Raw genomic sequence first — 17181 nt, 5'->3', positions numbered from 1 at the left:
GCTGCGGCTTCATGACAACATGCCATTAGAAATAGCAGGCCTGTTGATCAATCCTGCCGACATGACAGCTTCGCGCCGCGAGGCCCGGCTCTTTGAGTACCGGTGCTGCGGCAGCACCCTCTCCCGTTTCTCCCCACTAATTGGTGAAAGTTCTCTTATATATGCTCATGGCACAGCCCCCCTCTTCCTCCTGCTCCTCTTCTTCCTTTGCATTTTCTCCCCTTCCTCTATCCATCCCCCATGCATATTTTTTTATATATTTTTTTACTTTAACATTGTCACAATGGAAATGCTAACTTTTAGCTAGATAGTGCGAGTGGGTTAAGATAAAGGCTGCGTGTGCCGCAGGCGTTGCTCCGTCTGCATTTACTACGGTTCTAGTGCAGCTCGGTTTGACGGGGACCCCTGGCACATCATCAGTGCAACATAGGAAGTGTCAGAAGAAAAATACGTCTCTCATTGCTGATTGGTGATTTTACTTGCAGGGAGAATGAGGTCATGAACGTTAAAGTAATATTTGACATTGTCAATTCACTTGATATTGTTTGAAATGGTACATTTGAAATGAAATGTTCTTCGTCATACAATATCATGATGTCATCAAATTCGAAACCAATTTAATTGTTGCCTTTCACAACAGCTGTATAGTAGCACGAGTCTTTTTACTTATTCAATTCATTGTATAATCTCTCTCCTTTTATCAAACAGAATTAAGTTGAACAGTGAAAAACGTCAAAACAATTGTCAGGTAATCTCTCTCTGTTGCCTGCCGGCTGACACGGCAGTGCAGCGGTAGCGTTTGAATCCACCGGCATCTCTCCCATCACTCTTTAACACCACACACTTTGAGTCTCCTCTGAAGTAAATAAATGAGTGCGTGAAGGGGGGAGATGAACACACTTTAAATGTTTAACTGTCTCACATTTGTCATCTATTTACCCCTTCTTAATTAAACAGACACAGCTTAGCCCTGGCAGTCCAATGCATCCACACGCACACGCACACGTACACACACACACACACACACACACACACACACACACACACACACACACACACACACACACACACACACACACACACACACACACACACACACACACCTCTTTAGCACTGGAGCCTGAGCACAAACACTGAGTTACTGCTGATTAATTTAGTCATTCATATTTATTTTACTCTGCCCTTTTAGGTTAGTCGAGGAACGGAGGCAGAACCTGAAATCTCATACCTTTTGTTTACAGTGGGGCTTTTTCATATCCATTTCCCGTCTGCTGTAGTAGTGGAATGGAGAGAGCAGATAGGACTTCTTCTGAGTGGGTTAGACTCTGTTTTTTGTGTTAGGTTCATTAAAGTAGCCTCTGTGGGCAGCCTGTGGGTAGCCTCTGTGGGCTACCCTCCGTGGGCTTGTCTGGATTTGTTTATTACTCCGTATGTAATTGGGATTTAGTGTGAACTGAAAACATTAACTACTACCTCCACCCAGTGGCACAAAAGGAGAAAAAAATCCCAGGTATGATTGGCAGTGTGCAGTATCTAATGTGGGTGTGAAGACTTGCCTCGGGCGGGGGGAGAAGGAGGGTGGTTACCACACAATAGCATTGCTAGATTTAGCATTCTGCATTGTTCCTCTTATCCTTACACTATTTCATACTGTAAACTCGGTCAGAAGACTCGTCTCATTATCGGCAGTGAATTGTAATGGTGACGTCTTTAGAAGCGGCAGCAGAGCCGACTGAATGTGACTTTTTTTATGCATCGTAGCATGCAGTCAAACTGTGTGTGTGTGTGTATTTTCATGCGAGTGTTTGTGTGAATCAGCAGGGAGATCTGCACCACTGTAAAAGCTACTGTATTCTCCATGTTAATCATTCCCTTAAATCTGCTGCAATTAACCATACGTGTGGTTGTACAGTAGTGGTGTGCCAGGTTTCCATGCTGCCAGGGAGAAAGAGAGAGCCGGTAGTAAAGCCCGGGCCTCGGGTGAGTGGGAGAGAGGAGAGTAGAGGAGAGAGGAGACGAATTGGGGGTTCCTCAGAAGCCCCTTCTCCAGATCCGAGGTGGGATCAAAGCGGCATGTTTTATGTGGCTGGTGCGAGACTTTGAAGTCCCCGAGTCACCTACAGCACTCACTTCATCAAGTTCACTAGTGTCTTAATAGCAGATCAATATGTTTCAAAGTCGGAGAGTTAATTTGATACTAGTGCTGATGTGATCATGCTGGGCCACAGAGCTGCCTGCTCTCCTCTCCTTCTCTTCACCGAGATTGGACCTGTTTTAGACTCTGAACATGCATTAAGATGTGGAGGGGTTCTCTGATAATTGTTTGCTCTTAAAGACCGACTCCGGTGAACACCTAATTAATTGGACTGTCAGGTATTACAACATGATTTATCCAATAAGAATTATTTTTGTGTAGTGTCTAATTTTGTTGTCCTTGTTGTTGTTATCATTATTATTATTATTCATAGACATAAACATTTATATCGATGTAAAATTACAAAATACTGTACATCTATAAGGAACACGCAATTATGTTGTAAAATTCGACATATATTAAACTATTACTGCTATGTTTGGAAAATATTCTAAAATTTTAGAACTAAATGTTCTCCCATGTTAAAGTATAACTCTAAATATAGCAGTAGATTAAAACAAATATTGACTATGTTCTAATTTTTTTAAAGCAATATCTAAATATGATATTTCACACTGACCATAATACATCTCTTATAAAAATGACAGCTATATAATATACGTATCTAAAAAATAAAAACACTAAATACAAATCACGGCGATGGGCTTTTTGAGTCGCAGAAAAATGTAGATACGGAGCTGTCGGTCCTAAGCTGCTTTCTTCATTTCCATAAAAGACACTACCATCTGTATTTTGGGGCGGTAGTGATGGTGAGCTGTTGGGGTCGAATCGGCACCTTGAGAACAAAAGCCCAATTTAGAATGTTCATCTAAGGGTTGCTAATGGTATTAAATGTCCGGCGGGGTGGTCGGCAGGGGCCCGACACTCCAAGGTGCGCCCAAAGCTTGACCCCCAACCTGCACCAATTCACCGGGCCGGTGGCATTAGTGCCCCACATCTGCCATTTTTCGTACACCCCCCCTCAGCACCATTTTACTATATTTCATAGTAGTAATTTTCTAGAGAAAAGAGAGTAAGTATTAACGTGCCCAAAAGAAAAGCTTCAGACTCACCCCCCTGACCGATAACTGGAAAATGAAAGCAGCGAAAGCACGTCACAGAATGGTAGAAATTGTTTTTATCAAACAAGTTCGCTTTCTGTTTGTTCAAAATCTTACGCCTCAATGCATGAGAAGACAAAATATTTTTTTTTGCAGAATATTATTTTTCCAGAAGATGTTGGATTAACAGTAGGACTGAACTAATTGGCATGTTACCCGGCTAATTTCTCAGCGAGGCAGGCGAAGGTAAGAATGCTGGTGATTACGGCGCTATTTGTTTAAAACACATTTTTATTACGACTTGGTATTATTCCGGCCAGTCTCGATCAGAACATGTGTGACTATTTAGACGTGATGTTTGATGTACATCCCAGATTGTACGTAGTGCATTTGAGACTGGTAGGAAAAAGATTCTTGAGCTGTAAGCTGGTGGTTCTGATGGTTTAGGGAAGGGTTTTACTGGTTAATGTTGAGATGTTGGTAGCGGGTGGTGGTAAAGGCTGCATGTGTGGTCCATGGCAATCGGCACTGTGTCAGCAGGCTCCGCGTAGAGTGCTGGAGGTCCAGGTTTTTGATGAATGTTTCATGGCAAATTTGTGCAGGAATTATTTATTATTCCGCGTCTGCAGCGCATTCCTCTTCATTCCAACTCATGTTAAAAATCACCCAGGAGAAAGTGTTCCGTGAGGATGGCAGTAATGTCCCTCATAATTCAGGTTCTATCGAAAGGAGAGAAAAAAATAATACTTTTTGAATGTTGTCACAGTAAATATTTGTAATTTGTGGTTTCTGTCCTTTCAGTAAAAAACGGTAAAAATCATTAGTCAGAATATTTATATTTTCCTGACTTCCTCCAGCTCACGCACAATGAAATAGTGAATCATTAAAAGTGTATTAATCTTGTCTCCAGGGAGGCGCCTTAAGATGATATTGAGTCTTTTTCTTTAAATTGTTGTAGTAAAAAAAACCTCCCAGATTTGGTCCCTGTCAGTCAGAAATAATTGTGTGCTTAATCTTGTCCCTGATGAATGACTTGGAGTTCAGCAATGGGCCAGGGCCAATGACAAATACAATATTAATATTCATTAACTGCTTTGACAATGCTAATTTTGAAGCACTAGTAAAGGGCCTTCCAAAGTTAGCGGCCAAAGCATCAGAGCTGCACAAGGTGGCAAGATAATTTACTGGTTTACTGAGCTGAATGCTTTTAAAGTCTAAGGAAGGGGAAAAAAGCTGGGTACCACAAACAAAATACAAGAGAAAAGGAAAAAGTTCAGACGCATTGGAAACCAGGACTGCGGAAGTAATACGATCAAGAGACGGCTACAAGAATTTGACACCTCCGATGCCTCATCTTTGAGCTAATATATTTTTTTTTAACAAAAATTTGAAACCAAAAAAAATAGCATAACATGGTAAGTCAGCACATTCTCGTTTTTGTTTAATCTTTTTGATCGTTTCAATTATCGCCATTTGAAGATCAATAGTCATTTTTTTCTGCTATGGTTGAAAGGCTCACAGCGGTGGTATGGTGGATGGTCTGAACATGGCTTTAAGAGTGGGCTTCCTCTCTTCAAGCCACCAGTTGGCCGGGCTTCATTTCCTTTCGCCAGTTTGCTAGGAACCCTACCGGCTTGTTTCGATGTATTAGTATTTTTGTTATTGTTAACGGCTGTTGTTAGCTTGTCTTCTGGCTTTGTTTGACTTTGGAGTCGGGGATCTTTTTTCTTCTCGCTTGTCTTTCGAGATTACAGGAAGACAGTAGAGGTTGCAAAGCTGTAACAGTGCGACAGGTCTTTTGTTAATAAATGTCTGGTTGGTCTTTTGGTGCCGTTGTATTTTCCCGGGGTCCCTTCATGAAAACCTGGGGCTATCGGCGGGCAGGACCGGGGGGCAACGTGGCCACAACACCACACACTCGCTGCCCGATCGGATTACTTCCTTTGGCTTTTTTGTTGTCGTTGTTGTTGCCCTGTGTTGTTTTTTCATTTAGCGACTCCTATTGAATGGAGCGTGGACGGCGTTGGGGATTCATGACATGACAACGGACACTCCACTGCTTGAGTTTAGCCAAGTTAGGGCAACTCCTATAGAAAAGTCGAGTATCTTTATGTCTGCCAAGCCGCCGGAAGAAAGCCTCTCTCTCTCTCCCTATCTCTCTCTCCCTATCTCTCTCTCCCTATCTCTCTCTCCCTATCTCTCACTTCTGTCTCTCACTTCTGTCTCTCACTTCTTTTTATTGTTCTTGCAACTTATCAAAGAAAGAGAGATGGACACGAAAGAGCTTATTAGGGGGGATATGAAGATGGGCCAGGGGGAGAGAGGGACTCCTGGTCAGATGCGAAGGAAAGCAACGCTGCCTGAGTGAGTGTGTGTGTGTGTGTGTGTGTGTGTGTGTGTGTGTGTCTGAATGAGGGGGCTGAGTGTTTTCAGCCCGGTTTGGGGCGCTTGCTCTCTCCTCTGTCGGACCTGGATGTGCTTGCCATTGCTGGCTGGTGCTCCACCGTTCATTTTCCCTCTTCTTTGGGCTGGTGTGTTATCGACTCAGCCGATCGGGCGTTTGGTTAGCGAGGGGCTGTCGTAGATGGGGTGCTGCCCCCCAGTGGATTAGGGGATGACATGGTGATGGGCGTCTTGTTGTAGTCTGTGCACTGCCATGAGCGCCAGCATGCTTGTTTTAACCAGGAACCGAGCAGCATCCCAAATACAGCTCTTTTAAATGGTAAGACTTCAACATTATCTATTGTCTCCTGTGCTTTCTTTGTTCAACTAATGTGAGCGAACTTTAAATATGGCTTTAAATGTCATTATTTAATTGGAGTTTGTTGACATTATTGTATGTCTTCCATTTGACAATTTATAATCGTTTAGTTGCTAAGTGACAGGTTGAAAGGAAGTGTTTGATTGCTTTGTCTGACAGTCTGACAGGGTTTTTTCGAAGGCAACACTAATCTTAAATTATATGTATTATTTTTTCAAAATAATCATACTGATATTGATATTAAATCATAACAATTATGATTAAGGTAATGAAAACAGTGAAGTTCTCCGTACAAGCTTTAATTACTAAATATCATGTATTTTTTCTTCAGTTTCTTCTAATGCATTTTTATATATATTTTTTTTATCTATTTTGATAGTTATTGTTGTCAAATAATTTAGCTTTTAATTTAAAAAATAAAATAAAATAATGAAACTCAATTTCTATTGTCAGTACATTTTCTATTAAATCAATTATCATGGTATGTAGATTAGGAGCATCTCTTGGAGTTTATGCCAGTCATTTTCATTTAGTGTCCAGTCTTATATTCCTCAAAGTTAAGTACAAATGAGTGGGATTTGTAACGGTCTCTGTCCATTGTTGTCTATTCCGGTGTTCTCTCTTTCTACAGACTCTCCTCTCGGTCATTTCTTTTCTTGCACACGTTGTAGTCTAGTGCGAACGCCGGAGACAGTGGAGTGGGATGGAGGGTCTTTTTTATTTCTCTCTTTCTTCAGAGTCGCCTGTTGCCGTTGTGGCCCGGAGGATTGGGAGCTGTCCATCATTTGCGGGCGAACTGGCAGTTTACTTAAGAGAGGGCACATGGGACAAAGGAGGTCGCGGGAGTGTGGCGGCCGAGTTGAATGGAGGGAGGGAGGGCAATTAGCCGCCACGTTGTGAGGGGCTCATTTACTTGTCAAGCCGGAGCCTCGTTGCTTTTGTGGGAGCCGTGTAAAGGACATTCCCAGGGCTTTGTTTTGGCATTAAGGGCCTCAGGACTGCCTGGCGAAGGCCAGAGTAGAGCAGGGGGGAAAAAGAGAGAGAAAGAAAGTGAAAAAACATATTGAAATAAAATAGTTGGATAAAAGCCATACGGTAGGTTTTTGTTGTTTCCGTTGTTGTCTTATTGTTCCTCAGATATTGAAATATACTGGACCTCCTTTTCAGTTGGCTCTATATTTAAAATACATTTTTTAGATTCACTATCACAAGGTAAAATGAAGTGACAATGTGTTTGGAGTATACCGCCGGCCAATTCCACCGATTTGTTTTGTCTCTAAGTAATATTGCAATGATATAATTATAGATGTATTAGGAACCAACCTTTTATATTTAAAATAAAATATTGAATTAAACCTTGGTGAAGCAGGTTGTAGTGCAAATGAGTTAATTCATCCTGCGTGTTAATTGGTTTCTACGTCTCCGAGGTATGCTTGCCCTGGTCAAACACCCTGGATGTGCTAAGAGTCTGCTAAAAGATGGGGACAGGAGCATGGTTGTGGGGCCCGAATATTCAGAGGAAATGATCTCAAGATAATAACGTTTAAGAGAAGGAGTACAGTGAGAGCAGTAGGGGGTGTGGAGGCTTTAGGCCTGGTTGATCTCCTCACACGGAGAGGTCAGAAAGAGTTAGCGGTGGAATCCTCCTCCCATCTTCAGTGTTGTTGGACAGGAAAAAAACAGAACGAAAGCCCCATGCAGATGTCACGTCCGTGTCTAAGGGAAGACAAATACCTTTCTTTCTCGTATTCTCCTTCCCCCCCTGGAAAGTGGGGTTGGACAGGGGACTGTCAGTATCACACGGATAAGTGACTGTTGGCCACACTTTGCTGAGCCTCCCTTTGTGGATGTTGTCGTGTCTTGTTCTTTTTTTGTCCCCCTCTCTCCTCTTTGTCTTTTTTCTCTTGCCTTGCTGGCTTTACCTTGTTGTAGCCAAAGCTTTTCAAGCTGCCATTTCAACTCTGGGCATCCTGGAGGGACCGCAGAGCCCACACACACACACACACACACATATACACACAGATACAAGCGTGCAATCTGGGAATCACGATTTTGTTGTGTATATTTTGTTCTTGTTTGTTGCTTGTGGGAACACTTCTCTGCACTGCCGGGAAGCAGCACTTGATATTTTTTTTCTCGCCTCGGTTCGTGTTCTCGCTTTCATTTCTTGTGACCGGCACAAACTTTCCTGAGAGAGGAGGCTGCGAAGGGCTGCTGAGAGTGGTGGAGGATTCCTCAGGCTGTTTTAGGGGAGGTACGGGGTGGGGTGGGGGGGCAGGCCACTAGGCCCCAGACCCTGAGCCCCATCCATGGATCTTCAGAGACATACGCTTGTGGTACTTCCAGTCACAAAACCCCTTGAACAACAGACCCGTCGTGTGGCGATGAGGAGGCCAAGGTTTGAGGGACACGCACGTGTCCCGCTGCACACGCTCCAGTACTTTTGGGGGACGAAGAACTGAGGTCTAAGAAAAGACGAAGAAGAAGAAGTAGAGGAGGAAAAAGCGGGTGAAGAAGAAAGGGAAGGCCGTGGTAAGGGGGTAGAGGTGGGAGGCAAGGGGAAGGGAAGGCCGTGGTAAGGGAGTAGAGGTGGGAGGCAAGGGGAAGGGGAAGGGAAGGCCGTGGTAAGGGGGTAGAAGTGGGAGGAAGGGGAAAGGAGAGGCCGTGGTAAGGGGGTAGAGGTGGGAGGCAAGGGGAAGGGAAGGCCGTGGTAAGGGAGTAGAAGTGGGAGGCAGGAGAAAGGGAAGGCCGTGGTAAGGGAGTAGAAGTGGGAGGCAGGGGAAAGGAGAGCAGGGGTTATGTACCCGCGGGATGGCGTTTTAGCGGGGCCGGAGGAGAGGGGCGCCAGAGGAGGAGTCCTCGCCCCCGGGCTCTCCCTCCTCCAGCAGATTGGCTGCTGGCATCTCAATCTCGGTGGCTGGGTGAGTAAAGCACACTCCCCTGCCTCTCTTCATCTCCCTTTCTCTCAATTCCTGTGTTCCATCACTTTTTCTTTCCGTTGAACTTTGAGGATCAGATGATGGTTGGTGTGATTAAGGGGGGCCCAGGGGGTATTCCCCCTTACTGTAAGTGCAAGCTGGTGGTCTTCTGCTTTAAAGTGGCTTTAAAGAGTGCTTTTTCCTTTCAAATATTGTAACTCTTAACTTTTTTTTTTTGGGTGTCTGTGTGTGTTTCTGTGCGGGGAGGGGGTTCTTGATCTTGATGTGTGTATGGGAGGTGTGTGTGGGGATGTGTTAATGAGCAGTGTACATTTACTGAAACAGTCTGTAAACAGGAAGTAGCAGCATTGGAAATAATTGTGCTTTTTGCCATTTTGTTTTTAAATCTATAAACAGTTATTTACTAACTCATTTACATTTAAATAGTTATTTCAATATTGCATGGTTATTCCTCAAAATATCACATCTCGTTATCCAGCTGAATAGTATTTCCTAGACAAATAATGACATGATTATGCTCACGTCTAACCATGGAATGTTAAATATAATTGAAATAACCCACAAATTATCATATTCCTCTGTTAATTTTGCAGTCTAATTCAAAATTATAATTGGCTCTTTCAACTGAAAATGTGAGGCGCTGATTGCATTTCAAAAGATGACAGAACTTGGTGTAGCTCTTGTGCTGCGTAGAGACACCTCTTCAACTCAGGTAGGAAAGCTCAAAAGATGTTTACATTTTAACGGGAAAGCATAAACACACACAGCATTCATGTTGCTCTTGTATAAACCTCAAAATTGACGACATTAAAATCAATGTCAGACAATTATTCATCAAAATCACATTGACAAACGTTTTGTGTAAGATATATTGCGGAATGTAAATTTGACAAATGAAAGACTTCGGTATGAAAGATTGAATGACGAGAGATGGAGAATGAGAGCAAAGCCTTTTTGCCCAGATAACATTTTTTGTTCGGTTTTGTGATCAGCAGCATGCAGCAAAGTGAATAGATTAAGTTTTAAATATACTGACTCAGTCTCTGGGGCAAGATGCTCTGGACTGGGCTGCTTTCCCCACTTTCTGGAATAGCATTTCTGATCGCCTGGCGCCTTCCTAAATTCTTTCATTTATTCCCAACGCAGCACTGAGATCTTTTAATGTTACTGACAAATACTATTTTAGTGCAAACACGAGAGTGAGAGTTGGTTTTGCGTCTAAACAAAAGTATGTAATTAATGCTGTTCCAGTTTTAACTAAAAATATGGTGATCTAATTGAATGTTTTACTGCTAACAGTGAGAGGGTAAATGTAGTTACTGGAAACAGAGGTGGGAAATGAGCGTCACTTGGAGATTAGAATATTTTTGCCTGGAAGGGGCACTCTGAGGAAGGGGAAGGGGCACTCTGAGGAAGGGGAAGGGGTACTCTAAGGAAGGGGAAGGGGCACTCTGGGGAAGGGGAAGGGGCACTCTGAGGAAGGGGAAGGGGTACTCTAAGGAAGGGGAAGGGGCACTCTGGGGAAGGGGAAGGGGCACTCTGAGGAAGGGGAAGGGGCACTCTGAGGAAGGGGAAGGGGTACTCTAAGGAAGGGGAAGGGGCACTCTGGGGAAGGGGAAGGGGCACTCTGAGGAAGGGGAAGAGGCACTCTGAGGAAGGGGAAGGGGCACTCTGAGGAAGGGGCACTCTGGGGAAGGGGTACTCTAAGGAAGGGGAAGGGGAACTCTGGGGAAGGGGAAGGGGCACTATGAGGAAGGGGAAGGGGCACTCTGAGGAAGGGGAAGGGGCACTGAGGAAGGGGAAGGGGCACTCTAAGGAAGGGAAGGGGCACTGAGGAAGGGCAAGGGGCACTCTGAGGAAGGGGAAGGGGCACTCTGAGGAAGGGGAAGGGGTACTCTAAGGAAGGGGAAGGGGCACTCTGGGGAAGGGGAAGGGGCACTCTGAGGAAGGGGAAGGGGCACTCTGAGGAAGGGGAAGGGGTACTCTAAGGAAGGGGAAGGGGCACTCTGGGGAAGGGGAAGGGGCACTCTGAGGAAGAGGAAGGGGAACTCTGAGGAATGGGAAGGGGCACTCTGAGGAAGGGGAAGAGGCACTCTGAGGAAGGGGAAGGGGCACTCTGAGGAAGGGGCACTCTGGGGAAGGGGTACTCTAAGGAAGGGGAAGGGGAACTCTGGGGAAGGGGAAGGGGCACTATGAGGAAGGGGAAGGGGCACTCTGAGGAAGGGGAAGGGGCACTGAGGAAGGGGAAGGGGAACTCTGAGGAAGGGGAAGGGGCACTCTAAGGAAGGGGAAGGGGCACTGAGGAAGGGCAAGGGGCACTCTGAGGAAGGGGAAGGGGCACTCTGAGGAAGGGGAAGGGGTACTCTAAGGAAGGGGAAGGGGCACTCTGGGGAAGGGGAAGGGGCACTCTGAGGAAGGGGAAGGGGCACTCTGAGGAAGGGGAAGGGGTACTCTAAGGAAGGGGAAGGGGCACTCTGGGGAAGGGGAAGGGGCACTGAGGAAGAGGAAGGGGAACTCTGAGGAATGGGAAGGGGCACTCTGAGGAAGGGGCACTCTGAGGAAGGGGAAGGGGCACTGAGGAAGGGGAAGGGAACTCTGAGGAAGGGGAAGGGCACTCTAAGGAAGGGGAAGGGGCACTCTGAGGAAGGGCAAGGGGCACTCTGAGGAAGGGGAAGGGGCACTCTGAGGAAGGGGAAGGGGGCACTCTAAGGAAGGGGAAGGGGCACTCTGAGGAAGGGGAAGGGGCACTCTGAGGAAGGGGAAGGGGCACTCTAAGGAAGGGGAAGGGGCACTCTGAGGAAGGGGAAGGGGTACTCTAAGGAAGGGGAAGGGGCACTCTGAGGAAGGGGAAGGGGCACTCTGAGGAAGGGGAAGGGGCACTCTAAGGAAGGGGAAAGGGCACTCTGAAGAAGGGGAAGGGGCACTCTGAGGAAGGGGAAGGGGAACTCTGAGGAAGGGGCACTCTGAGGAAGGGGAAGGGGCACTCTGAGGAAGGGGAAGGGGTACTCTAAGGAAGGGGAAGGGGCACTCTGAGGAAGGGGAAGGGGCACTCTGAGGAAGGGGAAGGGGCACTCTAAGGAAGGGGAAAGGGCACTCTGAAGAAGGGGAAGGGGCACTCTGAGGAAGGGGAAGGGGAACTCTGAGGAAGGGGAAGGGGAACTCTGAGGAAGGGGCACTCTGAGGAAGGGGAAGGGGCACTGAGGTAGGGGAAGGGGCACTCTGAGGAAAAGGAAGGGGCACTCTGAGGAAGGGGCACTCTGAGGAAGGGGAAGGGGCACTCTGAGGAAGAGGAAGGGGCACTCTGGGGAAGGGGAAGGGGCACTCTGAGGAAGAGGAAGGGGCACTCTGAGGAAGGGGAAGGGGCACTCTGGGGAAGAGGAAGGGGCACTCTGAGGAAGGGGAAGGGGAACTCTGAGGAAGAGGAAGGGCACTCTGGGGAAGGGTAAGGGGCACTCTGAGGAAGAGAATGGGGCACTGAGGAAGGGGAAGGGGCACTCTGAGGAAGGGGAAGGGGCACTCTGAGGAAGGGGAAGGGGCACTCTAAGGAAGGGGAAAGGGCACTCTGAAGAAGGGGAAGGGGCACTCTGAGGAAGGGGAAGGGGAACTCTGAGGAAGGGGAAGGGGAACTCTGAGGAAGGGGCACTCTGAGGAAGGGAAGGGGCACTGAGGTAGGGGAAGGGGCACTCTGAGGAAAAGGAAGGGGCACTCTGAGGAAGGGGCACTCTGGGGAAGGGGAAGGGGCACTCTGAGGAAGAGGAAGGGGCACTCTGGGGAAGGGGCACTCTGAGGAAGAGGAAGGGGAAGGGGCACTCTGGGGAAGAGGAAGGGGCACTCTGAGGAAGGGGAAGGGGCACTCTGAGGAAGAGGAAGGGCACTCTGGGGAAGGGTAAGGGGCACTCTGAGGAAGAGAATGGGGCACTGAGGAAGGGGAAGGGGCACTCTGAGGAAGGGGAAGGGGCACTCTGAGGAAGGTAATGGGGCACTAAGGAAGGGGAAGGGGCACTCTGAAGAAGGGGCACTCTGAGGAAGGGGAAGGGGCACTGAGGAAGGGGAAGGGGCACTCTGAGGAAGGGGCACTCTGAGGAAGGGGAAGGGGCACTCTGAGGAAGGGGCACTCTGAGGAAGGGGAAGGGGCACTGAGGAAGGGGAAGGGGCACTCTGAGGAAGGGGCACTCTGAGGAAGGGGAAGGGGCACTCTGAGGAAGATAATGGGGCACTAAGGAAGGGGAAGGGGCACTCTGAAGAAGGGGAAGGGGCACTCTGGGGAAGGGGAAGGGGCACTCTGAGGAAGGGGAAGGGGCACTCTGAGGAAGATAATGGGGCACTAAGGAAGGGGAAGGGGCACTCTGAAGAAGGGGAAGGGGCACTCTGGGGAAGGGGAGGGGGCACTCTGAGGAAGGGGCACTCTGAGGAAGGGGAAGGGGCACTCTGAGGAAGGGGAAGGGGAACTCTGAGGAAGGGGCACTCTGAGGAAGGGGAAGGGGCACTGAGGTAGGGGAAGGGGCACTCTGAGGAAAAGGAAGGGGCACTCTGAGGAAGGGGCACTCTGAGGAAGGGGAAGGGGCACTCTGAGGAAGAGGAAGGGGCACTCTGGGGAAGGGGAAGGGGCACTCTGAGGAAGAGGAAGGGGCACTCTGAGGAAGGGGAAGGGGCACTCTGGGGAAGAGGAAGGGGCACTCTGAGGAAGGGGAAGGGGCACTCTGAGGAAGAGGAAGGGCACTCTGGGGAAGGGTAAGGGGCACTCTGAGGAAGAGAATGGGGCACTGAGGAAGGGGAAGGGGCACTCTGAGGAAGGGGAAGGGGCACTCTGAGGAAGGGGAAGGGGCACTCTGAGGAAGGGGAAGGGGCACTCTAAGGAAGGGGAAAGGGCACTCTGAAGAAGGGGAAGGGGCACTCTGAGGAAGGGGAAGGGGAACTCTGAGGAAGGGGAAGGGGAACTCTGAGGAAGGGGCACTCTGAGGAAGGGGAAGGGGCACTGAGGTAGGGAAGGGGCACTCTGAGGAAAAGGAAGGGGCACTCTGAGGAAGGGGCACTCTGGGGAAGGGGAAGGGGCACTCTGAGGAAGAGGAAGGGGCACTCTGGGGAAGGGGAAGGGGCACTCTGAGGAAGAGGAAGGGGAAGGGGCACTCTGGGGAAGAGGAAGGGGCACTCTGAGGAAGGGGAAGGGGCACTCTGAGGAAGAGGAAGGGCACTCTGGGGAAGGGTAAGGGGCACTCTGAGGAAGAGAATGGGGCACTGAGGAAGGGGAAGGGGCACTCTGAGGAAGGGGAAGGGGCACTCTGAGGAAGATAATGGGGCACTAAGGAAGGGGAAGGGGCACTCTGAAAAAGGGGAAGGGGCACTCTGAGGAAGGGGAAGGGGCACTCTGAGGAAGGGGCACTCTGAGGAAGGGGAAGGGGCACTGAGGAAGGGGAAGGGGCACTCTGAGGAAGGGGCACTCTGAGGAAGGGGAAGGGGCACTCTGAGGAAGATAATGGGGCACTAAGGAAGGGGAAGGGGCACTCTGAAGAAGGGGAAGGGGCACTCTGGGGAAGGGGAAGGGGCACTCTGAGGAAGGGGAAGGGGCACTCTGAGGAAGATAATGGGGCACTAAGGAAGGGGAAGGGGCACTCTGAAGAAGGGGAAGGGGCACTCTGGGGAAGGGGAGGGGGCACTCTGAGGAAGGGGCACTCTGAGGAAGGGGAAGGGGCACTCTGAGGAAAAGGAAGGGGCACTCTTAGGAAGGGGCACTCTGAGGAAGGGGAAGGGGCACTCTGAGGAAGAGGACGGGGCACTCTGGGGAAGGGGAAGGGGCACTCTGAGGAAGAGGAAGGGGCACTCTGAGGAAGGGGAAGGGGCACTCTGGGGAAGGGGAAGGGGCACTCTGAGGAAGGGGAAGGGGCACTCTGAGGAAGATAATGGGGCACTAAGGAAGGGGAACGGGCACTCTGAAGAAGGGGAAGGGGCACTCTTAGGAAGGGGCACTCTGAGGAAGGGGAAGGGGCACTCTGAGGAAGATAATGGGGCACTAAGGAAGGGGCACTCTGAGGAAGATAATGGGGCACTAAGGAAGGGGAAGGGGCACTCTGAGGAAGGGGAAGGGGCACTCTGAGGAAGATAATGGGGCACTAAGGAAGGGGAAGGGGCACTCTTGAGGAAGGGGAAGGGGCACTCTGAGTAAGGGGAAGGGCACTCTGAGGAAGGGGAAGGGGCACTCTGAGGAAGGGGCACTCTGAGGAAGGGGAAGGGGCACTCTGAGGAAGGGGAAGGGGTACTCTGAGGAACGGGAAGGGGCACTGAGGAAGGGGAAGGGGCACTCTGAGTAAAAGGAAGGGGCACTCTGAGGAAGGGGAAGGGGCACTCTGAGGAAGAGGAAGGGGCACTCTGGGGAAGGGGAAGGGGCACTCTGAGGAAGGGGAAGGGGCACTCTGAGGAAGGGGAAGGGGCACTCTGAGGAAGATAATGGGGCACTAAGGAAGGGGAAGGGGCACTCTGAGGAAGATAATGGGGCACTAAGGAAGGGGAAGGGGCACTCTGAGGAAGGGGAAGGGGCACTCTGAGGAAGGGGAAGGGGCACTCTGAGGAAGGGGAAGGGGCACTCTGAGGAATGGGAAGGGGCACTCTGAGGATGAGGAAGGGGAACTCTGAGGAAGGGGAAGGGGCACTGAGGAAGAGAATGGGGCACTCTGAGGAATGGGAAGGGGCACTCTCAGCAAGGGGAAGGGGCACTCTGAGGAAGGGGGAGGGGCACTCTGAGGAAGGGGAGGGGCACTGAGGAAGGGGAGGGGCACTCTGATGAAGGGGAGGGGCACTCTGAGGAAGGGGAGGGGCACTCTGATGAAGGGGAAGGGGCACTGAGGAAAACTTTAATGTTTTAAGAAAATAGAAATAACAGTAAATAACAGTTATTGTGGACAATAATTTCATGTTGCCATGGTAATGACATCAATTTGTGTGTTGCTTTTTTTGCGCTTATTAAAGTCCACAGACACACGCTCCAAGCATTCCCTCTTTCTCTTTCTCTCCCTACCTCCCACTCCCCTTGTACAGTTTGTGTTTTCTGCAAACTGGCACGTTTTGGGAGCGGTTCAGGGCCTTGGCAGCCGCTTCTGTTTGCTCTGGAATTTGTGGGCCTGCGAGTACCCCTATCCATCACTACGCTGTCAGCCCCCCCAACTTCTCCTCCCTGGCTCATCCCCACTACAGCTCATTACAGCCCGCAAGCCATTGTGACAACTCATCATATCATGACACAAAGGACGGAGAGACGCGCCAGGCCCCCCAGGGGCCACAAGGTCGCCACCTTCACATTTAGTCTTCAAATTGCCCTGCAAGGTGCCACCAAGCGGATATGCAAGGCCAACAGCTTTTCTCTGTCCTGCTTTTTCTCTCCATGGCCTCTTTCTCTCTGTCCTCCTCCTGTCCCTTTCCTTCTGTCTCTCACAGGGCCCCTTTCTCTCTGTCCTCCTCCTGTCCCTTTCCTTCTGTCTCTCACAGGGCCCCTCTCTCTCTTTCTCTCTGTCCTCCTCCTGTCCCTTTCCTTCTGTCTCTCACAGGGCCCCTCTCTCTCTTTCTCTCTGTCCTCCTCCTGTCCCTTTCCTTCTGTCTCTCACAGGGCCCCTCTCTCTCTTTCTCTCTGTCCTCCTCCTGTCCCTTTAATTCTGTCTCTCACAGGGCCCCTCTCTCTCTCTCTCTCTCTGTCCTCCTCCTGTCCCTTTCCTTCTGTCTCTCACAGGGCCCCTCTCTCTCTTTTTCTCTGTCCTCCTCCTGTCCCTTTAATTCTGTCTCTCACAGGGCCCCTCTCTCTTTTTCTCTCTGTCCTCCTCCTGTCCCTTTCCTTCTGTCTCTCACAGGGCCCCTCTTGTAACTGTCTTTCGCACATATGTGTGGTGAAGTCCCAGGCAGGCCAACATTGAAAATAAGAATGTGTTCTTAACTGACTTGCCTAGTTAAATAAAGATTAAATAAATAAAAATGTTTTTTTTTATAATAAAAAAGACAGTTTGATTAGCCTAGTTGCCTCTTATTTATTTCAAGAAGTTTGTAACTAGACTAATTGATAAGCAATACATCATTAAAACATAGTTACTGACTCATACGTACCATTTGAACGTCAAATACCACTAGATATTTTAAGATTCAAATCCATGGTCAGTTGAACCATAGAGCACAAAGCAGTAAATCAAATCAAATTTTATTTATATAGCCCTTCGTACATCAGCTGATGTCTCAAAGTGCTGTACAGAAACCCAGCCTAAAACCCCAAACATCAACCAATGCAGGTGTAGAAGCACGGTGGCTAGGAAA

General features: G+C 49.0%; 1 protein-coding gene across 29 annotated transcripts in view; it reads left to right on the top strand.

Annotated features, from left to right (window-relative positions):
- Positions 1-17181, top strand: part of LOC118367342 (transcription factor 7-like 2) — a 120179-nt gene that overhangs the window by 72324 nt on the left and 30674 nt on the right. The window contains exon 1 of one of the 29 annotated variants that reach the window (XM_035750845.2): positions 8740-8877. The exons of the other annotated variants lie outside the window; for them this stretch is intronic. Coding sequence (XP_035606738.1) covers positions 8755-8877 — 123 coding nt within the window. The 5' untranslated portion in view covers positions 8740-8754. Of the gene's footprint in view, positions 1-8739; positions 8878-17181 lie in introns of those variants that run through there. 29 annotated transcript variants of the gene reach the window in all.

Source organism: Oncorhynchus keta, chromosome 3 (genome assembly GCF_023373465.1).
Source record: "Oncorhynchus keta strain PuntledgeMale-10-30-2019 chromosome 3, Oket_V2, whole genome shotgun sequence".
In the NCBI taxonomy this organism is placed as follows: domain Eukaryota; kingdom Metazoa; phylum Chordata; class Actinopteri; order Salmoniformes; family Salmonidae; genus Oncorhynchus; species Oncorhynchus keta.
The sequence above is the reverse complement of the archived record's forward strand: the minus strand, read 5'-3'. Positions and strand labels throughout refer to the sequence as shown.